Source organism: Rhinoderma darwinii, chromosome 2 (genome assembly GCF_050947455.1).
Source record: "Rhinoderma darwinii isolate aRhiDar2 chromosome 2, aRhiDar2.hap1, whole genome shotgun sequence".
Lineage (NCBI taxonomy): Eukaryota > Metazoa > Chordata > Amphibia > Anura > Rhinodermatidae > Rhinoderma > Rhinoderma darwinii.
In genome coordinates this window covers 406113186-406137275 of record NC_134688.1, presented here as the reverse complement: position 1 = coordinate 406137275, position 24090 = coordinate 406113186, and the positions used below count along the sequence as shown (strand labels likewise).

The 24090-nt window shown below is 42.4% G+C and overlaps 1 protein-coding gene across 4 annotated transcripts; it reads left to right on the top strand.

Annotated features, from left to right (window-relative positions):
* The first annotated feature begins 554 nt into the window (after positions 1-554).
* FKBP6 (FKBP prolyl isomerase family member 6 (inactive)) lies at positions 555-23467 on the top strand. Of its 4 annotated transcripts, none has more exons than XM_075854134.1 (8): positions 555-705; positions 5804-5921; positions 6674-6763; positions 13404-13606; positions 13689-13808; positions 19624-19818; positions 20942-21051; positions 23142-23467. In XM_075854134.1, the coding sequence occupies exons 1-8, from the start codon at positions 583-585 to the stop codon at positions 23224-23226; spliced, it is 1044 nt and encodes a 347-aa protein (XP_075710249.1). In that variant the 5' UTR covers positions 555-582; the 3' UTR covers positions 23227-23467. The 4 variants fall into 4 exon arrangements, with proteins under 4 accessions (XP_075710249.1, XP_075710250.1, XP_075710251.1 ...); XM_075854135.1 differs by having other exon boundaries at positions 691-778; XM_075854136.1 differs by lacking the exon at positions 555-705 and adding an exon at positions 786-882.
* The last annotated feature ends 623 nt before the right edge of the window (positions 23468-24090 follow it).

Below are 24090 nucleotides of genomic sequence, written 5' to 3'. Positions count from 1 at the left end.
TCTGGAAAATACGCAGCAGAATACAGTAGAAGCAAAGTGGGTGAGAATTAACAAATCTCATACACGCGCTGCGGAAAATTTGCAACCAGAAATTGACCTGCGGTGTTTCTCGTACCGAAACATGTCACTTCCTGCTGCGGAAAGTGTCACCATCTCCCAACATTGCAAAATCGGCACCATTTTCTGAAGTAAAAAACGCAGGAAATGCTGCGGTTTCTGTGCAGCAGAAATCCTGCTAGTTTCTGCGGAATTTCTGCAGCAATTCCGTTACCTGTGGACAAGCCATAAAGTTGCAATGTATTGCCATGTTGTTCTGGCCTAATATGTGATACATCACCAGTTACACATGCACCATTAAAGACAATAAAAAACAACACTTTTAATCATTTTTGTTATTCATATAATATAATATAATATAATATAATATAAATTCAGCAAATAGGAAGAGTTCATCTCGGACTGACAGAAACACCATCATCCTCAAATCAAGCGGGAAGGCAGAGTCCGTCCTCATTGGATGAGTAGCTGTCAATACGTGAATAACTGAGCGTTGATTGGCTGAGAGTACTCACGAGTTACTAGATGAGACTGGATTTGGAGGGTCACCTTGCGACGGGAAGAGCTATTATGGAGACTGAGGGGAGTAATGGCAAACAAACCCAGAGCCATCCTTGTGCCCCGCGGGCACTTGGCAACCGTGGATTGGTGAGCCCACAGCGCATGGGTGTCAGCTCAACGTTAAAAGCGTGTCCCTAGTCTTCCTGTACTTGATCACAAGGTGCGGGCCGCAGTACGTCAGCGCGGCCGGCAGTCACTGTAGTCTAGTCCAGCACGCTGTATGTTCATTAGTGCGTGGGGATCAATATATACAACCTGGTTCAGGTACAGAGTGGCGTAGTCGCCCATAACAATCAGTCGCATTTAATTGGTTGCTGTAATCTTGTTGCTACAAGCAACAGCTCCACTCTGCTTACACGTGTATATACGTTACACGCTATCCAGCAAAATGCGTCTATTTTTTTTTACAGAAGCCCCAGGCAGTCTTTGTCCCGACGATGATTAGCAAGATAGCCATGCAGTTCACCACACAGGCCTTTTCTAGCCTTGTATTGCACCTATGTGGGCACTGTGTGGCACAACTGCTGTTTTGGGGAGCATTATTTTAGGCTGGCCATACACATAGGGCTGCATTCAGACTGCTGTATTTGAAGCGCTATAATTTTTACCAAGCACAGGATCAGATCCCTTGGGGTATGTGCACACAGGGTATTTGGACGTGGAAACCGCATTGAAAACCGCGACAAAAAACACCTGAAATCTCCCATTGATTTAAATGTGAGTTGGAGGCATTTTTTCCCACGAGCGGTAAAAACCAGCGACATGCTCCATCATTGGGCGTTTCCGTCTCAGACCTCCCATTGACAATAATAGGAGACAGAAAGCGGTTTTCACTGCATTTTTTTTTTTTGCCTGCGGCACTCAATGGCCGCGGATGGAAAACGCCACGAGAAACCCTGCAAACCGCATGCAGGCAGGTCAACATCTGTGCACAGGCCCTTGATGGAAATCCCTTTTTTCGGAAAAGCTTTCCTGGATACACGTGAATGGATCACATCCTATTGTTACGGTTCATGTATTATTCCGGTCTGAATCCGTACAGATGTCCGTGAACTCTGCGGATTTCTTCAGGATCCTCCAGTGTTTATGGCGTCACTGACGGCCATGGGGGGATCAGGACCTGGCATGTTGTTATTTTAACTTTATTTCCCTGGTAAATAAGATGCTCCAGCTGAGTTTGACAGCGCCTCAAGATCTGATAGATGGGGGTATGACTCGGCACCCTGCCTATCGGCTATTTGCAGGGGCTGTGGCGCTCCGGATCCGTGGGTAAATCCGCATAAAATCTGTGAGTAATGACACTGATTCACCATGAAATCTGTTTCAGGTTTTCCTGCCTCCAATTCTGTCGTCTGAACACTGTCTTAGGGCCTGTTCACATCAGCGTTGGCTTTCCGTTCCGGGGTTCCGTCTGAGGTTTCCGTCGGGTGAACCCCGCAATGGAAAGTAAAACTGAAACCACAGCTTCCGTTTCAGTCACCATTGATATCAATGGTGACGGGAACATCGCTAATGGTTTCCGTTCGTCCCCATTCTGGCATATTTCCGTTTTTCTGACGGAATCTATAGTGCTGTCGACTCCGCTATTGATTCCATCGTTAAAACGGAAACCTGCCGGAATGGGGACGAACGGAAACCATTAGCGATGTTTCCGTCACCATTGATATCAATGGTGACTGAAACGGAAGCTGTGGTTTCAGTTTCACTTTCCGTTGCGGGGTTCACCCGACGGAAACCTCAGACGGAACCCCGGAACAGAAAGCCAACAGTGATGTGAACAGGCCATTAGAAGCAGGAAATCTCACAGAGCCGTCAAACACTTGTGAGACTTAGGGCATGCCCACACGTGGCGGATTTCCTCCGCAACTGTCCGCATCAATGCCGCACAGAATCTGCGTTGCAGATTCTGCGGCGGATCTGCCCAAAATGTGCAGTAAATTGATGCGGACTAGCTGCTGCGGACTGCGGGAAAAGTGCTTCCCTTCTCTCTATCAGTGCAGGATAGAGAGAAGGGCCAGCACTTTCCCTAGTGAAAGTAAACGAATTTCATACTTACCGGCCGTTGTCTTGGTGACGCGTCGCTCTTTCGGCATCCAGCCCGACCTCCCTGGATGACGCGGCAGTCCATGTGACCGCTGCAGCCTGTGATTGGCTGCAGCCGTCACTTAGACTGAAACGTCATCCTGGGAAGCCGGACTGGAGACAGAAGCAGGGAGTTCTCGGTAAGTATGAACTTCTATTTTTTGACAGGTTGCTTTATATTGGGATCGGTAGTCGCTGTCCAGGGTGCAGAAACAGTTACTGACGATCGCTTAACTCTTTCAGCACCCTGGACAGTGACTATTTACTGACGTCTCCTAGCAACGCTCCCGTAATTACGGGAGCCCCATTGACTTCCTCAGTCTGGCTGTAGACCTAGAAATACATGGGTCCAGCCAGAATGAAGAAATGTCATGTCAAAAAAGCAAGACGCATCCGCAGCACACATAACATGTGCATGACAACTGCGGACTTCATTGCGGAATTTAGAATCTCCATTGAAGTCAATGGAGAAATTCCGCCATGAGTCCGCAACCAGTCCGCCACAACTCCAACATCCATTGCATGCTGCGGACACCAAATTCCGCACCGCAGCCTATGCTCCGCAGCGGAATTTTCAGCCTCGTCTAAACGAACCCTACTAAATAGAACTGGAAGTCAATGGAGAAACGGCTCCGCTGTGGATTAACGCTGCGGAGTGTCCGCAGCGGAATTCAAGAGCAATTCCGCCACGTGTGGCTTTGCCCTTCGACTGCTCAGTGCCGCCATCTTTCTCCCTTTCTTAACCCCTTAATGACCAGCCTATTTTAAACCTTAATGACCAAGCCATTTTTTACGTTTTTCCATCGTCGCATTCCAAGAGCTATAACCTTTTTATTTTTGCGTCGACATAGCTGTATAAGGTCTTGTTTTTTGCGGGACAAGTTGTATTTTTTAATAGCACCATTTTGGGGGACTTATTATTTATTGATTAACTTTTATTTGGGGGGAAATAGAAAAAACCCTGAAATTTCGCCACTCTTTTTCGCGTCTTAAATCTACGCCGTTTATCCTGTGATATAAATAACACAGTAACTTTATTCAGCGGGTTGTTACGATTGCAACGATACCAAATTTGTATAGTTTTTGTATGTTTTACTACTTTTACACAGTAAAAACCCTTTTTTTTTTCAAAATTATTTGTTTTTGTGTCTCCATATTTGAAGAGCCGTAACGGTTTAATTTTTTCGCCGATGCGGTTGTGTGAGGGCTTAATTTTTGCGGGAAGACTTGTAGTTTTTATTGGTACCATTTTGGAGTAGAAGTGACTTTTTGATCACTTTTTATCGCATTTTTTTAAAGTCAGGATTCACAGAAAACAGCAATTTTTCCATAGTTTTTTATTACATTTTTTTACGGCGTTCACCGTGCGGGTTAAATAATGTTATAGATTTATAGTCGGGGTCGTTACGGACGCGGCGATACCAAATATGTGTAACTTTTTAACTATTTTGTTTTTTTAATAGTAAAGCATTTTGTAAGGGGAAAAGCTGGGTTTTTAATTTTTTTTCACATTTTTTTTTTTAATTAACTTTATTAAACTTTTTTTTCACTTTTTTACTAGTCCCACTAGGGGACTTTAATATGCGATTCTCCGATCGCTATTGTAATACACTGCAATACTTTTGTATTGAAGTGTATTACTGCCTGTCCGTTTAACACGGACAGGCATCTGCTAGGTCATGCCTCTGGCATGATCTAGCAGGCATTCGCTCCAGGCAGACCTGGGGGCCTTTATTAGGCGCCCGGCTGCCATTGGAGACACAGACACTCGGCGATCGTATTGCCGGGTCTCAGTGGGATGAGAGGGAGCTCCCTCCCTCTCTCCAAAACCACTCAGATGCGGTGCACGCTATTGTGCACCGCATCTGAGGGGTTAAACGGGTGAGATCGATACTAATATCGATCTCACCCGGCAGAGCAGGGACGCTCCCAGCCCTCAGCTACCTCTGGCAGCTGAGAGCAGGGAGATTTGACATCTCCCTGCTCTGTAAACGTATTCCGATGCCGCGACGTAAAAAGTCTATGGCATCGGAATAAGGCCCGTTAGTGACCAACGTAAAAACACGATGGGCCGGTCACTAACGGGTTAAACGGCCAGAGCTGTTATCAAATATAAATTAGAGCGGAAATTTAAAGGGTAACTAAACGTTCAACAAACTTCTGACATGTCAGAAGTTTTGATTGCTGGGGGTCCGAGCACTGAGGCCCCACCAATCGCTAAAACTAAGCGGCAGAAGCCCTCAGGTGAGCGCTCAGACGCTTCGGTTTTGTTCGGCTTTTTCCGGAAAGCAGATGTAGCGGAGTACGGGCTACACTGCTACATCGATTTCCAACCCTCTCACCAGTGACTGACGGCTGCTCTATATCTGGATGTATGTACAGCGGCTGTCAATCATTGGTAATGACGCGGGAGGTACTAGGTACAATATTTCTTTGTGCGGTTTGGTCTAACAGACCTACCATTATAATATTTTCCCCTTAAATAGCACATTATATTATGGTGACTGATCTGCTTTAAGGGTATGTTCACACAGGGCAGATATGCTGCTTAAAAGTACGCAGCATATCCTGGATGCTGCAGGGAATTCTGGACGAAAAACGACACCAAATTGTGGTGCAGATTTTTGGGTGGAAAATAGCGCTGTTAAAAAAAAATAAAAAATAAAATACATCCCCCCCCGGGGCATTGTCATAACAAAATAAGTTTTTTTTTTTTTCTCATTTGCGATTTTTTGCAGCGGGAAATGGTGCGCTGCAAAATGTACACATTTTGCTATTTGGCATAGGTTTTGCCTCCCCATTGAATTAAATCGGAAAAACCCGCAACAAAGGAGCAGCGATTTGGCAGCATAAAGTGACATACTGTGGATCAAAAAAAAGCACTAAAGTTAAATTTTCTCGGGAAATTTTTTTCCACAGCGTGCGGGTGAGATTTGTTCAAATCTCATCCACTCTGCTGCTACTGTAATACGCTGTGGATTTTCCGCAATGAAATCCGTTTTTGGAAAGTCCAGTGTTTACGCTAGAAATTTCAGATCGCCTGTTGTCGCCTTGTTGATGTAAAGTAATTCCACTCAATACTTTGCCTTGTATGTTCTCCTAGTCTGTATTTGAGAAGCTGGCACAGAACATGACGGATATATCAGGAGACGGAGGAATTTTAAAAGTCGTGATCCGGGCTGGAAGTGGAGAAAACGTTCCTCCGGACGCCACAGTAATTAGTAAGTGCAGAAAACCCATTAAAGCAGCACTTGAAATAAAAACAAATTGCGCCATTTGCTCTTCATTGGAAAAAATGTGCTGTTCTTTCCCCTTTCAGTAGCGCTGCCCGTTGCGTTGTATGGGACGCCCCTGGTTGCTGGCCTACATCTTCTCTATTGCAGGGGATGTGCTGTTCAGTTTACGACTACTCATACATTTAATTACTCATTTCTGTTTGCATTTGGGATTATTTGCAATTTTAACCCCTGAATTGTTTGTGTGAGTGTATCCATACACACTGCGGCCGTGCTGTAGTAGTTGCCACGCGGCTGAAACCTTGTGCTTCACCTGTACAGGCTGCACTGCCAAAAACCACCGCAAAGTTCTCGGCAGTACTACCACCGCACAGTCGCAGCGTATACCAGCACACTATGGGTATGTTCATAATCAGACATTTCCGCATAGAATCTGCCTCATGTGAACACAGCCTAAAGATAAGGTGTTCCGAAACAGACCTAATAAATTCCGGGATTATATTTGTTGCATGAACCTGGTAAGATTTTTGTTTTCTCAGAAAGTGTGTCCTTTGATATTGTAATGTGCACTGCTGAATGGGTTAATGCTATATAAACAATGGAAAATATTGGGCATTTATATTCCATGATTGTGTCATCCAATAGCCAATTTTTACATCGGTTTTAATTCTATTGCTGTTTCACATAATAAGTTGTATAGCACAGCAGCAGTCATGGATATGTTCTTACCTCCGCAGTGAAATTTTCTGGATATTTGGAACATTCGGATAGAGCGTTTGAAACAAATTGTTTTCGGCGTTACCCCCGGCTAATGAAGCTTGGTGAAGGTGAGACCAGGATGTATTGTACAAGTCACAAGATTATCTGTATAAAAAGATTATTTTACTTAGTAACGCTTCATGTCGCCTGTGTAGCACATGACTTAGGGCTTGTCCACACATAATGGCATTTTCTGCCGAAATTCTGTTGAAAGTAGCAGACTTTCCGCTGCGGCAAAAACACACCATTTCCTGTGGTTTTAACTGCAGGAAGGTGTGTATTTTGCTGCGTTTGTCCACAATGCCGCAAGGTGGTGATATCTCCTGAAAAACGCAGCATTTCAATCCACTTTCCGCAGCAGGAATTGACATGCTGCAGTCCGAAAAACACGCACCACATGTGAATTTCTGGTCGGAATTTTTACGCAGCGTGTGGATGAGATTTGTTAAATCTCACCCACTTTGCTGCTACTGTATTCTGCTGTGTTTTTTCCATCTGCAATTCCGGGCAGAAAATACACAGCAGTTCCGCTTGATTCACCTATTCTCCTAAAGGTTACGTCCATCTTAGTGACCCAATGCATCTAATGTATGTATGGTTGTATGTATATATATATATATATATATATATATATATATATTGCAAATGATGCCAAATAAAATTTTCTTACCATTTTGTGTATACAGTTCCTGTGTCTCCATGGTAACAGACTACAAACAAACCCTGTGTAGTCTGATCTTACGGTTTGTGTTTTTTAACTTAATTTTCCTTTTCTTCTTGTCAGCATAATTAGTAAGGATCATTGGGCAGATGGATGAGAGTATGATTTTAGGATCAGACTAAACAGGGTTTGTTTGTAGTCTGTAACCACGGAGACACATAGGTCTGCATAGGAGCTGTATACACAACAATAATTTAATTTTATAATTTTAGATGCATTAAAACAATAAAAAGAAATAGCAAAGGTGCACATAGCCTTTAAGTTAAATCAATCTAAGACCTGGAAAATGTATTTACTCAATGCGTCAAGAACAGGCAAATCCCAAATTTGAAAGGATATTCCACTTTCAGCAAATTAATGTCCTTTTTTGTATAATTAAAAAGTTATCAAATTTTCCAATATATTATACTTTCTGTATTCATTCCTCACAATTTTCAAGATCTCTGCTTGTTGTTATTCAGTAGGAACATTCATGGTTTACTTCCAGTGGATAAAACTCTGTCTATGGTCATGTGATGGACACACAGGTGCACGGCTCGTTAGAAGACATCGCTCTAATAAGCATACTGTAACTAACGATCCCAGCACCTGTGTGATCATCACATGACCATGGACAGAATTTTATCCACTGGAATTAAATGAATGTTACTACTCAATGACAACAAGCAAAGATCTTAAACAGTGGGGAATCAATGCAAAAAATCTATTGGAAAATTGTATAACGTCTAATAATACAAATTTAATACATTTGCTGAAACCCTTTAATTTCTAATTTGGTGAATCAATTACATAGCTCTACTAGTAAATTGTCAAGCGTTATATACCCACTTACTGCATAGTATTGACGTCACCAGAGCATCAGTTAAAGGGTTCTTCCCATTGTAGACTTTTCTCACTTGTGTCATTGGGGGACACAGTAACCATGGGGATAGGTTTCTACCACTAGGAAGAGGACACTAAAAGCCCTATTACACTGGCCGGTGCAGCGAGCGCTGATCAACGAGACAGCTCGTTGATCGGTACGCGTTTGCTCCTGTGACAAGGAGCTATGTATGGGAACGAGCGGATCGTTACTCCAGTCGCTCGTCCCCATATATTATTATCATGCCGGCAGTGTCTCCCTGTTTACACATGTGCTGCCGACAACGATAATATTTGACCTTTTTAAAACGATACAACCAACCGATGGTCGAGCGTTTGCTCGTTCATCTGCTGATCGCTGCCCTGTTTGCACAGGGCAATTATCGGCAACGAGCGTTCTATGAATGCTTGTCTGCCTGATAATCGCCCAGTGTAAAACCCCCTTAACCCCTTCCAGACATTCCGCCGTATATATACGGGGCTGCCGGGAAGGAGTTCCCGTAAAGCGCAGTACAGTTACGTCGCAGTGATGGTGCGGGAACAGAAGCAGAGCCGGCACCATCACCGCGGGGTGACAGCTGTATTATACAGCTGGCACCCTCCTGTAACTGCCAGGAGCTATTCTCCGATCCGGATGATTAACCCCTCAGATGCTGCGCTCAATAGCAAACAGCAATTTATGGCCACAAGTAAGGCATTACCATACCTGGGAGAACCCGCTTAACAATTTATGGGGTAAGATTCTCCAGGGGCACAACATCTTGTGCGGTGAATGGGCAGATCAGTGGAAAAATTGCAATTTTCACTTTGCATCATCCACTGCGTATTCATTTCTGAAAAACACCTGTGGAGTCTAAATTCTCACTACACCCCTTGATAAATGCCTTTAGGGGTGTAGTTTCTAAATCGGGGTCACTTTTGTTTGGTACATCAGTGGTTTTGCAAATGCAACATGGCGTCCGCAAACCATTCCAGGAAAATCTACGCTCCAAAAGATAAATACCGCTCCTTTTCTTCTGAATGCTCCCATATATGTAAACAGCTGATTATAACCACATATGGGGTGTTACTGTACTCGGGAGAAATTTCATTACAAATGTTGGGGTGCTTTTTCTTCTTTATTCCTTGTAAAAATGAAAAATGTTGATCTAAAACTACATCTTGTTGGAAAAAAAAAATATTTTTCATTTTCATGGCTTAATTCTAATTAATTCAGCAAAAAACCTTTGGGCTCAGAATTTTCACTATACCCCTAGATGATTCCTCAGGGGGTGCAGTTTCCCAAATGGAGTCACTTTTGGGGTGTTTCCACTGTACTAGTACTACAGGGGCTCAGCAAATGTGACATGGCGCCCAGAAACCATTCCAAAATCCAAATGGTGCTCCTTCCATTCTATGCCCTACTGTGTGTCCAAACAGATGTTTATGACCACATCTGGGGTATTGTTTTACTCTGGAGAAATTGCTCTAGATGTAGATTTTCATTTTTACGGCCTACACCTGTGGGGTCAAACTGCTCACTATACCCCTAGATAATTTCCTCATGGGGTGTAGTTTCCAAAATGGGGTCACTTGTTGGGGGTTTCCACTGTTTTGTCCCCTCGGGGGGCTTTGCAAATGCGCCATGGCCCGTCCGCAAACCATTCCTGCTAAATTTGAGCTCAAAGCCAAATGGCGCTCTCCCTTCTAAGCCCTGCCGTGTGTCCAAACAGCCGTTTATTACCACATGTGGGGTATTTTACTCGGTAGAAATTGCTCTACAAATGTTGTGGTGCTTTTTCTACTTTAGTTCTTTTGGAAATGAAAAAAAATTAGCTAAACTTACATTTTATTTGAAAAAATGTAGATTTTCATTTTCATGGCCTAGTTCCAAAAATTTTTGCAAAAAAACTGGCGGGTCAAAATGCTTGCTACACCCCTAAATAAATTCCTCGAGGGGTGTAGTTTCCCAAATGGGGTCACTTTTGGGGGTTTCCACTGTTTTAGTTCCACAAGACCTCTTCAAAGCTGACATGGTGCCTAAAATATATTCTAATAAAAAGGAGGCCCAAAATCCACTAGGTGCTACTTTGCTTCGGAGTCCGGTGCTTCAGTCCAGTAGTGCACTACATGTGGGATATTTCCTAAAACTGCAGAACCTGGGCAATAAATATTGAGTTGCATTTCTCTGGTAAAACTTTCTGTGTTACAAAAAAAATGGATTCAAAATAAAATTCTGGAAAAAAATAATGAACTTTGTAAATTTCACCTCTACTTTGCCTTAATTCCTGCGCAATGTCTAAAGGGTTAAACTTTCTAAATGCTGTTTTGAATACTTTGAGGGGTGCAGTTTTTAAAATGGGGTGACTTATTGGAGGTTTCTAATATATAAGGCCCTCAAAGCCACTTCACAACTGAACTGGCCCCTGTAAAAATAGCCTTTTGAAATTTTCTTGAAAATGTGAGAAATTGCTGCTAAAGTTCTAAGCCTTGTAACGTCCTAGAAAAATAAAATGATCAAAAAACGATGCCAATCTAAAGTAGACATATGGGGGATGTTAGTTAGCAACATTTTTGTGTGGTATAACTGCCTGTCTTACAAGCAGATACATTTAAATTGAGAAAAATGCTAATTTTTGCAATTTTTCGCTAAATTTTGGTGTTTTTCACAATTAAATACTGAATGTATCGGGCAAATTTTGCCAGTAACATAAAGTCCAATGTGTCATGAGAAAACAATCTCAGAATCGCTTGGATAGGTAAAAGCATTCCGGAGTTATTACCACATAAAGTGAAACATGTCAGATTTGAAAAATGAGGCTCTGTCAGGAAGGTCAAAAGTGGCCAAAGAGGGAAGGGGTTAAGCAGAAAGCGTTCAGGTCTTCCTACACAGCCTATACCAACTTTAAGGAAGTGAGCTAATCCGTTTTAGCTTTGTGTCCACAGGAGGCAGGCGCAGACGTCATTACTCCAGGGCTGTATCTTTTTTTAAATTTAGTTTAAATTTTCTATAAAAAGGGAAACCAGTCTGGCACTGATCACCTTGTTTACCCCTCTGTAGAGGAAGGTGAACAGTGTCAATTCTACTGCACTGTTGTCTGTCTTCACAGCAAGCAAGTGGGACAAAAGTAAACAGGCTGGCCGGCAATAGAGGAGCTCTAAGGCTATGTTCACACGGGGTATTTTGCAGGAGGAATATCTGCCTCAAAATTCAGTTTGGAAGTCCGAGGCAGATATTCCTCTCCCTGCGCGCCGATTTTCGCTGAGTTTTTCGCCTGCGGCATTGAACGCCGCGGGCATAAAACAGCGCGAAATACGCTTTCTCTGCCTCCCATTGAAGTCAATGGGAGGTCAGAGGCGGAAGCGCCCGAAGATAGGGCATGTCGCTGCTTTTTCCCGCGAGGCAGTTTTACTGCTCACGGGAAAAAGACGCCGACGCCTCCCATTGAAATCAATGGGAGGCATTTTCGGGCCGTTTTTGCCGAGTTTTGCGACGCGGTTTCCGCGTCAAAAAACTCGGCAAAATACCCCGTGTGAACATAGCCTAAGTGTCACCCATAGTTCCTTCCAGCTCCCCTGGCGGCAAACCCTCACTAGACACAGCGAGGAGATCTGCAAAGGGGGCATCCTGCTGGTCATTATGGGAGCCATAGACTCCTTACAGGAGGGGGGAGTATGACCATGGGAGGTTTCTATCAAGCCAGTCCATACACTCATGGGATTTGGAGATTCATTCTTGATATTCTGAGGATGGGATCAACACCAGACTCTCATCCTTCCAAATCACTTCGAGAGTTATGGATGGTCGTTTGTAATCTTTCCCCTCACTTAATTTGACTAATTTCTTCTATGGTCACCTCCTTCCTCATCCCAGGGGCAGTTTCTCAGCTCTGTAGTCCTACTCCAAACCAGGACTCCTGGTCTCTCATCACGTGCATTGGATTCCCTGTTTTCTTAACACTTCATCTCTTAAACAGTGGTATTTAATGTCCGAGTGATTCCCAAAGCTGGCATGTCTTCCTTTCTCATCACACTCTTCTTCCTTTAGAGAGTGAAGACTGCAGACCTTCTAGTTGGCCCAGTGACCCCAGTCTAATTGTGCGGTTGCAAAAACATTGCAGTGTTCCTAGATATTCTACAACTATTCTTTTATTTATTTTTTAAATCTGCATTTACTGTTTAGTTGCTTTTGTTCTTGTTTAGCACAGCTACAATATGAAGTTATCCAGCCCAGTCTCAGGGCCAGGTAGCATCTTTTTCCCCTATCTACCAGGGCAACTTGCAAATGTTTCCAGTATATAGGAAACTGCTGGAACGTGTTTACCCCTTGTGCAATATATCACTGTCAGGTCTGCTGCCTTTGCTATCGCACTTGCAGTTTTGCTTTTCCGAGCTTAATTCACGAAGCTTCCTTTAAAGTCCCTCCATAAAAAAACTCTCCTGTACAAGGGATATGCAGTGACTTTCATCGTTTTATTTCGTCTGAGAAAAAAATCAATTCCTAGGTAATAAGACTCTGAAATGTCATCTTGTCAAGTCTAATGTTTTATTCAGCTGTTTCTATGTTTATTTTGTCTATATACTATTCACATTTTTTGTTCTATGTTAAGTCTGTTTAATAAATCTAAGTGTGTTTTTCATTCAACCTGGTTTAAAGAAATATGTGCCACTACGTATTACTTGTCTACTCACATGCCAAATACTTGTGTTACGTTTTGCTGTTTTTTTTAACGTTCTGACCTATGAAGGACAGAATGTGGATCAGTTATGCTGTTCTATTGTGACTTTGGAATGGCATAACTGCTGCACATTCTGTCCTTCATAGATCATAAAACTATGAAATCCAAGCGAGCAGTGGACGTACATCTTATAGACTTTCTCTTGAATCTGTACACCGCTGGCTTGGCTTTCCAAGGAGAGCTGTTCAGAAACGTAAGTGGCACCGCGTTCACCTGGGCGATTTATGCAGCTTCGTTTTAGCGATCGGTGGGGGTCTCAGTGCTCGGCTCCCTACTGATGAAAACTTCTGGCATGTCACTATGACATATCAAAAGTTTTATAAAAGTTCAGTTCTACTTTATAAACTTATATTACAATGTTTCAGTCTATTTATTAAAATCTGTAGGTTTTATTATCGTTTCTTTCAGATATCACCCTTTACGGTATGGAGGTCAGTGTGCTAACAATGCAGCGGGGAGAACTGTCTCAATTCCTTTATTCACCAACCTATGCATATGGTAAAATGGGATGCCTTCCACTCATACCTCCTTCTTCTACTGTTCTCTTTGAGATTGAGATGCTGGACTTCCTGGATACAGCAGAATCTGATGCTTTTTGTGATCTACCTTTAGTAAGCGTTATGGGTAATCACTATATTATGTTTAGATTTTCATGAACAGCAGTGTAAGTAGTTAAGGTTCTCTTTGTTGCAGCACATTCAGTCAACTTCGTCCCTTGAAAAGGTCCTGAAAATTGCTGTTACAGAAAAGCAGTTTGGAAACTATCTCTTCAAACGCAGCAGGTTTTACGATGCTAAAGATAGATATAAACGGGTAAGTTGCTCTTCAGGGGAAGTTATGTACCTTGCAACCAACCTACCCAATGTAATATCCTTCGTCTTGATTCCTACCGTTTTTGTCTGAAAGCTGACTTGGGGGTGGAATTTAGGAAAGGGGTGTGGTTTAATGTTCCTGGTGCTGGCAGAGTAGTGGGGGAAGGCTACTACTGCAGCCAGTTACCTTCTAGCTAGAAACCGTAGTGTTACGAGAAAGCTGCAGATAAGCTGAAATCTCCTTACAATTTCTCACCCAGCACGCAGTATACAGCTCATCAAACGCTGGTTTCAAAGAACTTTATTGAGATTTGTAAATGTTTGTGTTTAAGCCATGTGCCCAGGCAGAGGATTATTTGTGGATTTTAAGTGTAGAATTTTCATAGCAAATCTGCAACTAAATTACACTGCAGTACATGTGACTGGCGTTTAACAAAATATGGGGTAAAAAATCTGTGGATTTGAGGATATACTGCAGATTTTCAAAATTTCAGGCCACTCCGCAGATTATTAAAGGGGTTAATAATAATCATCTTTATATAGTGCCAACATATTCCGCAGCACTTTACAATTCAGAGGGGACATTGTACAGACAATATCAGACATTACATACTGATAAAACGAATTTACAATTCAAACAAGAGGAGTGAGGACCCTGCTCGAAAGAGCTTACAATCTATGAGGAAATAAGGGAGACACAAAAAGTAAAAAATGCTTGTTAACCCCTTAAGGACGCAGCCTAGTTTGGGCCTTAAGGCTCAGAGCCCATTTTTCAAATCTGACATATTTCACTTTATGTGGTAATAACGTCGGAATGCTTAAACCTATCCAAGCGATTCTGAGATTGTTTTCTCGTGACACTTTGGGCTTCATGTTCGTGGTAAAATTTGGTCGATATATTCAGTCTTTATTTGTGAAAAATTGCAAAATTTAGAGAAAATTTACAAAAAATAGCATTTTTCAGAATTTAAATGCATCTGCTTGAAAAACAGACGGTTATGCCACCCAAAATAGTTACTAGTTCACATTTCCCATATGTCTACTTTTGATTGGCATCGTTTTTTGAACATTCTTTTATTTTTCTTGGACGTTACAAGGCTTAGAACATAAACAGCAATTTCTCATATTCTTAAGAAAATTTCAAAAGCCTTTTTTTGAAGGTGCCAGTTCAGTTCTGAAGTGGATTTGAGGGGACTATGTGTTAGAAACCCCCATAAAACACCCCATTTTAAAAACTAGACCCCTCAAAGTATTCAAAACAGCATATAGAAAGTTTTTTAACCCTTCAGGCATTTCACAGGAATTAAAGCAAAGTGGAAATTAAATTTGCAAATTTCATTTTTTCTGCTGAATTTCAATTTTATTCAATTTTTTTTTAGTAACAGAGAAGGTTTTACCAGAGAAACACTACTAAATATGTATTGTCCAGATTCTGCAGTTTTTAGAAATGTCCCACATGTGGCCCTACTGCGCTCGTGGACTAAAACACAAGCCCTAGAAGCAAAGAAGCACCTAGTGCATTTTGAGGCCTCTTTTTTATTAGAATATATTTTAGGCAGCATGCCAGGTTTGAAGAGGCGTTGAGGTATCAAAACAATGGAAACCCACCAGAAGTGACCCCATTTTGGAAATTACACCCCTCAAGGAATTCATTTATGGTTTTTGTTATCATTTTGACCGCACAGTTTTTTCACAGCACCTATTTGAATTGGGCTGTGAAATGAAAAAAATGATATTTTTTCCAATAAAATGTCATTTTTGATCAAATTTTCTTATTTTCACAGGGAACAACATACCCCATTTTGTTGCCCAATTTGTCCTTAGTGCGGCAATACCCCATTTGTGGTGATAAACTGCCGTTTGGGCCCATGGGAGGGCTCAGAAGGAAAGGAGCGCTATGTGTTTGTTGGAGTCCAGATTTTGCTGGATTGGTTTTCGGGTGCCATGTCGCATTTGCAGAGCCCCAGAGGTATCAAAGCAATGGAAACCCACCAGAAGTGACCCCATTTTGGAAACTACACCCCTCAAGGAATTCATTTATGGTTTTTGTTATCATTTTGACCGCACAGTTTTTTCACAGCACCTATTTGAATTGGGCTGTGAAATGAAAAAAATGATATTTTTTCCAATAAGATGTCATTTTTGATCAAAATTTCTTATTTTCACAAGGAACAACATACCCCATTTTGTTGCCCAATTTGTCCTTAGTGCGGCAATACCCCATTTGTGGTGATAAACTGCCCTTTGGGCCCATGGGAGGGCTCAGAAGGAAAGGACCACCATTTGGCCTACTGGAGCTTTTCTGGTGCTAAGTCATGTGTGCAGAAGCCCCTGAGGTACCAGTACAGTTGAAACCCCCGAGAAGTGACCCCATTTTAAAAACTACACCCCTTAAGACATTCATCTAGAGGTGTAGTGAGCATTTTGACCCCACAGGTACTGTGTAAAAGATAATGCGCAGCAGATGGTGCAGTGTGAGATTTGCAATTTTATATATGTATATGCCATTTCAGTGTCCAATATAGTGTGCCCAGCATGCGCCACCGGAGATATACACCCCTTAAATTGTAATGTGGGTTCTCCTGGGTACGACAATACCCTACATGTGGCTGTTATCAGCTGCCTGGGCATACGGCAGGGCTCAGAAGGGAAAGATGAGGGGGGTAAGCTGTGCGGAGTGCATCAGGGTAAATTGAAAATCAAGGGATGTATGATACATTTTAAAACAATCTTTTATACAGAGCCCTGGTTTTTCGGGACACGTGTCACATTGGTATATTGTGTTCTTCCTTATCCCCCTCTTATAGCAGACTCTGCACCTCTTTTGACTCTTTCCCTTTCCACCGGTTTGGGGACCTTCTCCTGGAAAGTGTTGCCCTGGTACGATGCGCCCCCCCTTCCTGGTCCCTAAAGATTAGATCTTGAAATTCCAGGAAAGTTCCCCTCTGGCCTGCACATCGACGTAGCACATACGCATTGTACAAAGCCATCTGTATGATGTGCCCGGCCAGCTTCTTATACCTCACCGCATGGCGCTGTAGGGCTTCAGGACTTGATTTGACAAGTCCATCCCTCCCATGTACCTATTGTAGTCCAGGATGCAGTCTGGTTTGGGGGTGGCCTTTCCTTCATATATCCTAAATCTGTAGGTATACCCTGATGCACTCTCGCAGCTTATACATCTTCACGCCATACCTTGCCCTCTTACCTGGCAGGTACTGGCGGAATTGAACCCTCCCTTTAAAATGTACCAGGGACTCATCAATAGAAAAACACTTCTCGGGGGTGTATGCTTGGGAAAACCGGGCACTGGAACGGTCTAATAGGGGTCTCCGTTTATACAAACGGTCAAAACTGGGGTCATCTCGGAGTGGGCACGGCTCATTATCAGTATAATGTAAGAAGCGAAGTATTGCCTCATTTATTTATTTTTTTAGGTTCCAGTTCATTTCTGAAGTTGCTTTGAGGGGCCCATATATTAGAAACCCCTATCAAACACCCCATTTTAGAAACTAGACCCCTCAAAGTATTCACAACAGCATTTAGAAAGTTTATGAACCCTTTAGGTGTTTCACAGAAATTTAGAGCAAAGTAGAGGTGACATTTACTCTTTTTATACCATTTTTTTTATAACACAAAAGGATTTATCAGAGAAACGCAACTCAATACTTATTGCCCAGATTCTGCAGTTTAGAGAAATATCCCACATGTGGCCCTCGGGCGGTAATGGACTGAAGGAGCGGCCTCCGAAGCAAAGGAGCACCTAGCGGATTTTGAGCCCTCTTTTTTATTAGGCACCATGTCCGGTTTGAAGAGGTCTTGTGGTGCCAAAACATTGGAAACCCCCCAAAAGTGACCCCAATTTGGAAACTAGACCCCTTGAGGAATCCATTGTAGTTTTCATGGGGTGCATGCGGCTTTTTGATCAGTTTTTATTCCATTTTTAGGTGGCGTGGTGACTAATAAACAGCAATTCTACTATTGTTTTTGTATACTTTTTTTTTTTTACAGCGTTCACCGTGCGCTATAAATGATATATTAACTTTATTCGGCGGGGCGATACGATCACGGCGATACCAGATGTTTATAGTTTTTTTTTATGTCTTATGGCGTTTGCACAATAAAATACGTTTTGTAAACAATCATTCACTTTTTGTGTTACCTTATTCTAAGAGCCATAACGTTTTTATTTTTCAATCAATAAAGGCGTGCGAGGACTTATTTTTTGCGTAACGAACTGTAGTTTCGATCAGTACCATTTTTAGGTACATGCGACTTTTTGATCTCTTTTTATTCCATTTTTTGGGAGGTGAAGTGACCAAACAATTGTGATTGTGGTACGGTTTATTAATATTTTTTTTTACGGCGTTCACCGTGCGGGATAAATAACAAAATAATTTTGTAGTTCAGGCCGTTACGGACGCGGCGATACCAATTATGTATAGTTTATTTGTTTGTTTATATATTTTTATTAATAATAAATGACTGATAAGGGAAAAAGTGGGACTTTTACTTTTATTACTTTTAAAACTTTTATTTTATTATTTTTACACATCTTTTTTTAACTTTTTTTTTACTTTATTACTTTGTCCCACTAGGGGACATGAGGGCAGGAGGCCCTGATCGCTATTCTAATACACTGCACTACATGCGTAGTGCAGTGTATTAGAACTGTCAGCTACTCACTGACAGCAAGCATAGTGGGTCCTGACGTTGTCAGGACCCACTAGGCTTCCGTCTATGGCATAGCCGGACGCCATTGTTTGGTGTCCGGTTGCCATAGTCACCATCGCCGGCCGCTATCGCGTAGCAGGCCGGCGATGGCAGCTTAACCCCTAAAAAGCCGCGATCTCTATAGAACGCGGCTTTTAAGGGGTTAATCAGCGGGGACACAGCGATCGGTCCCCGCTGTAGGAGCTGTGACAGCTGCTGAACAAGACAGCAGCGTCACAGCTCCTGTATGTGTCGGGAGGACGGCCGAAACGGCCGTTACTCCCGAGACGTACTATTACGGCATGGAGCGCGAACGATACAGCTGCCATGACGTAATAGTACGTCAAGGAGCGGGAAGGGGTTAAGTACAATGGTCCAGCCATCTTTTATACATATGGGGTAGTACACATAAAGCTGCATTAGCCGGTCACCAGCCAGTGTGTGTATGACAGACATGAAGTGTATTGGGGTGCAAGGAGTGTGGGGGATACTGCTGAATGAAGGGGTCAGGTTCTGATGACTAATGTAAAAGGGGGGGCCTGTGAAAGTATTAGTATAGTCCTATTAGGGAATGTTATAGGTAGATGTCCAGTCCCTAAATACTAATGGCCTATCCTCAGGATAGGCCATCAATATCGGATTGTTCGGGTCCGACTGCAGAGTCCCCCGCCGATCAGCTGTTTTGAAGAGGCCGATGCAGAGCTTCTTCCCCTTCATTACGGTTACTGCTCACACTGAATCGCCGACACAGCAGTAGCGCGCGGTTCACAGTATTACAACCTTCTCCCATTGAAGTGAATGCGCTGCAGCCCCTTCAAAACAGCTGCTCGGTGCCGGTCCTGGCAGTCAGACCCCGACCGATCAAATGTTGATGGCCTATTTTGAGGATAGGCCATCAGTTTTTAGGGACTGGGCAAGCCCTTTATATACTTTGCATATTGGCCATCTTATTTCAAAGGACCACTCTACATGACCGTTTAAAGCAATTTTGGGTGGTCATCTCAGAGATTTCACTTGCACACTGTAAACTTCACTTTCTTGGACAGACATTATCTGCAGTGGCATAATATTATTTAATGTTCCTTTTTTTTTTTTTTAAACAGGCCTTCTCCTGTCTGTCTTGTAAAGCCACTTCAGAGGAGGAGACTGCGCTGCTTGATGCCGCTCGTCTGCTTGTGATCTTGAATTTATCACTCACATATCTGAAGCTGGAACGGCCTTCGACTACTCTGAAATGGGGAGAAAAAGCTTTAGCAATAGACAATAAAAATGTAAAGGCTTTATTTCGCTGTGGGCAGGTATGTTTTTGTGGGGGAAAATGGTAGTGTACTGGCTCCAATATAGCTAGATGGTAATTTTAATATCTTTCAATAGGTTATCCATAAATATCATTAACCCCAGCTGTACAACCTGCTGTATATTCATTTTCAAGGTTCCCTCCCTGAGCACACAGTCAGCTATGGTGTTCTACATCCGGTTTATTCGAGCGACCAGAAGAGAGATTATGGCTTTAATAGTTTTTATACGTACTTCTAATTACCCTGTTTATATGATCTGTTGTACAAAAAGTTGGACTATCCAAAATAAGATGCTTTATTCAGATTAGATGGATGCGTTTAAACCTTTTTTTCAAGTGCTTCACATAGTCTTAATCCTATAGCGACCTCCGCCTGCAGATGCGTGGCGGTGTGTGTGCTTTGTCAATATGGCAAGTTCTGAGCCCGCACCATGCCTGGCAGGTGTCTGCTGTTTTAGACAGCTGACATCCACCTGCAACGGCTGGGATCAGAGATAAACGTCCGGGACCGGTGTAAACTCCTTCTGTCCCCAATTGCCCCCTGCAGCAAAATCTCAGAGTGCCATGGTAGCCAGAGGTCTGGCGAAGCTGTACTAATGTGTGTGCGTGTGTATGTATGTATTTTTATGATAGATATTGGACACTTTAAGGCGCTGTTCACACCTCATCTTTTCCTCCTGTCGGAAGTACACGTCAGGAGTATTCCACGGCGTATACCTCCAAAAGTGGGCTGCCACTGTGAAAGCATTGTATCGCCCATTGATTCCCATTATAAAAAAAAGTATACTGCGGTATTCCTCTGTAGTGGAAAGCGCAGTAGACTGTTTCTATGTAGCAAAAAACAAAAAAAGGTATTCCTGATGCATACTGGCCTGGCGTATGCCAAAAGAACACTGTTTTTGCACTAGCCGGGTTCATGCGACCCTATGGATATGTTTGGCGTATGTGCTGGGAGCTTTTCCGGTGCATACACTGAACTTAGGGCAAAGACTAAATGTGTGTCTAAGATGGGAGAAGAGCTTTCCTATTGCAGTTACACAACTGAGCTCTGAACTTTTTGTGCATATTTCTATTACCTGATAATTCAGTGCAGGTAACTTATCAGATTTTTCTCCCCATCTCAGGCTTGTCTTGAGTTGAGAGAGTATGAGAAGTCACGTACCTTTCTGCTGAAGGCTCAGAAATTGGAACCATTTAATCTGGAAATTAACAGTGAACTGAAGAGGTTGTCAAGGTATTACTATTCATTTTATAAGATACAGAATTTGTATCAAAGATTGAATTTTATTCAGACTTAACATGGCTTTGAAGTCAAGACTTGGATAAGTTTAAAGGGGTTTTACAGCCAGTAAAAATTGATGGCCTATCCTCCGGATAGGCCATCAATAGCTGATGGGTAAGGGTCTGACTCCCGGGACCCCTCGCCGATAAGCTGTTTTGAAGGGGCTGCAGCGCTCATTTCTTCTTGCTCACTGTAAATCTTAGCAGCGATTCACAGGTATTGCAGCCTTTTCTCCCATTGAAGTGAAAGGGAGAAGGAGGCTGCAATACCTGTGAATCGCCACTAAACGCGTGTTGAAGATTCACAGTGAGCAAGAAGAAATGAAGGGGAAGCAGCGCTTGTATGAGCGCTGCGGACCCTTCAAAATAGTTGATCGGCAGGGGTTCCGGGAGTCGGACCTCGACACATCAGGTATTGATGGCCTATCCTGAGGAGAGGACATCCATTTTTATTGGCTGGAAAACCCCTTTTAAGATTGACTTTGAACAGCAGCTGTTAGTATCACAAGGGTGACTAGGATAGGTTATGTTTAAATGTTTCTATTGGATTCTCATATATAACACGAACAACAAAATAAAAAATGTCAGATAGGAAAGGTACGCGTAAATCAATTCCGATATTATCAGCAGATTAAATAGTTTGCATGAGGAATTTTGAAATAGGCAGAGCATTTCCAATATACATCATTTACTAAAAGTTACCCGCATTGAGTAAGAAAAAAAAAATGGGAGTTATGGGTAATATTTCTCTGAAACTTGATCATAATCCTTCCCTATGCATACCTAAATGAAAGTAGGAAAAAAGAAAAAGCCGCACTGCTCCAGTAGTGGGTGCAACTCCTCCTAGGCTCAGGCTTCGAGCCCGCAGATAAACAGCCGGCAAAAAGAATGAGGCAGCACTCCAAAGTTGTGATTGAAAATGAGAGGTGCGTTTATTCACCCCACAGGCAGGCAACGTTTTAAATGAAAGTAGGAAAATCAAACCAAACCAAAAACAATCTCTCTCGTTTTATCTGGAAATCTCACCTCAAATACTCAGGACCATCAGGTTCCTTTTAGTTGTCGTGGCTCCCAAGACCCCTCAGCACCAGACCGACATGTCAAACGTCCATTTCCACTCCACAGGCTTTGTTGCGCTCCCCAGCCTGCAGCCTGTACTGCTGTGCAGGGACCCTGCAGACAAAAGCGGCCATCACATCTGAAAAAAAAAATAACAGGCCCTCCAGATTACATGTAAAAGACTTTTAATGATTACCATGGATCGCAATTCACCACAGAAATTACCATTGAGGAACTTGTTTTAAAGGCTATGTACACCTTTTGATTTTATATATATATATATATATATATATATATATATATTTATATTTTTTATTTTATTTTTTTTATTTTTTTTTAAATGAAATCCATGTGTTTTTTTGTTTTTTTTTACTATTTTTCTAATTAACTTTTTCTTAAAAATGTTTTTACTTTTTACGATGCAGCTTCTTTGTACCCTGCTTACACAGAAGCTATATCGTTCTCTCGCAGACTATTTAGTCAGTTCAGTTGAACTGACGACTCGGCTGAGATCGGGTCCTGCGTGTCTCTTTTGTGATTGATATTAGCTGGATACTGACTGAATCGGCTGAGAGAGTGATACAGCTTCTTTGTATACAAAATGCTTATAAGCTGTTTCTTAATTTTTTTTAATGATTTGGATTGTTCCAATCAATGGATGGTGAGTTTATAGTATACAAGTGGTTGAAAAGGGGAGCGCCGCAAATTGAACGTGTGTTTGACTTTGGAAATCTGATGCATTGTGTAAGGGAGCCACATTCACACATGGAAGTTGGTAACTGCTCTGGGTGCCGTTATTGCCACACGTTTTAGCCGCTTATATGTAGAAGGAGACCATGAGCAGCGCTTGACCTAAAATACACCAATGTGTGGTGCTTGGAGATTCCATCTAGGAACACTGCTTTTTACATATTAGTATGGGGGAGGGGGGGGTGATGCAGTGATCAATTCTGATATCTAATGGCTGATGTTCCTTTCTTGCAGTTGTTACAAAGAGTACATGGATGTTCAGAGGGAGATTTGCGTTCGTATGTTTGCTTCTAAGTCATCCACAGCCGTGCAGCATTAATGGAGATGTTAGGTTTTGTCATCCTCTTATAATAACCACCAAATCTGCTCCTCTCATTTCCATCTGAGGCTTCGTTCACATCTCCGCCAGGGTCCCGTTCCGTCGGAGCTGTCCGTCGGAACGGGACCCTAACTGACATATGTTATGATTTCACTGGTGACTGATCCGGTGCCAATGGTTTCCGTTTGTCTCTGTTGTGCAAGGGTTCCGTCGTTTTGACGGAATCAATAGTGTAGTCGACTACGCTACTGATTCCGTCAAAACGACGGAACCCTTGCACAACGGAGACAAATGGAAACCATTGGCACGGGATCCGTCACCATTGAATTCAATGGTGATGGAAACGGAAACCTATAGTTTCCGTTTGTGTCAGTCAGGGCTCAGTTCCGACGGAATGGAGCCCTGACGCAGATGTGAACGAAGCCTTAACAGTGTTCTGTGATTGTGCAAAAGTGTTACAAAATATTTGTGGAATAATCCAGAGAAAATGTATATAATGTGTATGCTTTATGAAAATAATAAAGCATAATGTTCTTGTTTAAAACTTGAGTATTATTGTAATCCTTGTCTGGTCTAGAAGTTTGTAGTTTTAGTCTTTTTTTGTTTCTTTGCAAGAAGCTGTTCAAGAGAAAAGTGGAGGCTGGTTATGTGAGGGCTCAAAATCCCTACAGCTCCTGCCTTGGGATATTTCAAGACATTTATTTAGAGCAGGGGTCTCAAACTCGGCCGGGTAAGTGGGCCGCATATAGAAAAAATGGGAAGTTGACGGGCCGCATTACTTTCAAATTTGATACAATACAAAATTATTGTTAATCAATTAGTTATTTGAACGACTATAACACTATATTACTAGAATAATAATAC

Excerpts from the sequence above, each read along its gene's own strand:
- FKBP6 (XM_075854134.1), top strand. The coding sequence starts at position 583 with ATGAGACTGGATTTGGAGGGTCACCTTGCGACGGGAAGAGCTATTATG. Across the intron at positions 13,809-19,623 it reads CTAAAGATAGATATAAACGG|GCCTTCTCCTGTCTGTCTTG; the intron begins GTAAGTTGCTCT and ends TTTTTTAAACAG. Across the intron at positions 21,052-23,141 it reads GAACTGAAGAGGTTGTCAAG|TTGTTACAAAGAGTACATGG; the intron begins GTATTACTATTC and ends CCTTTCTTGCAG.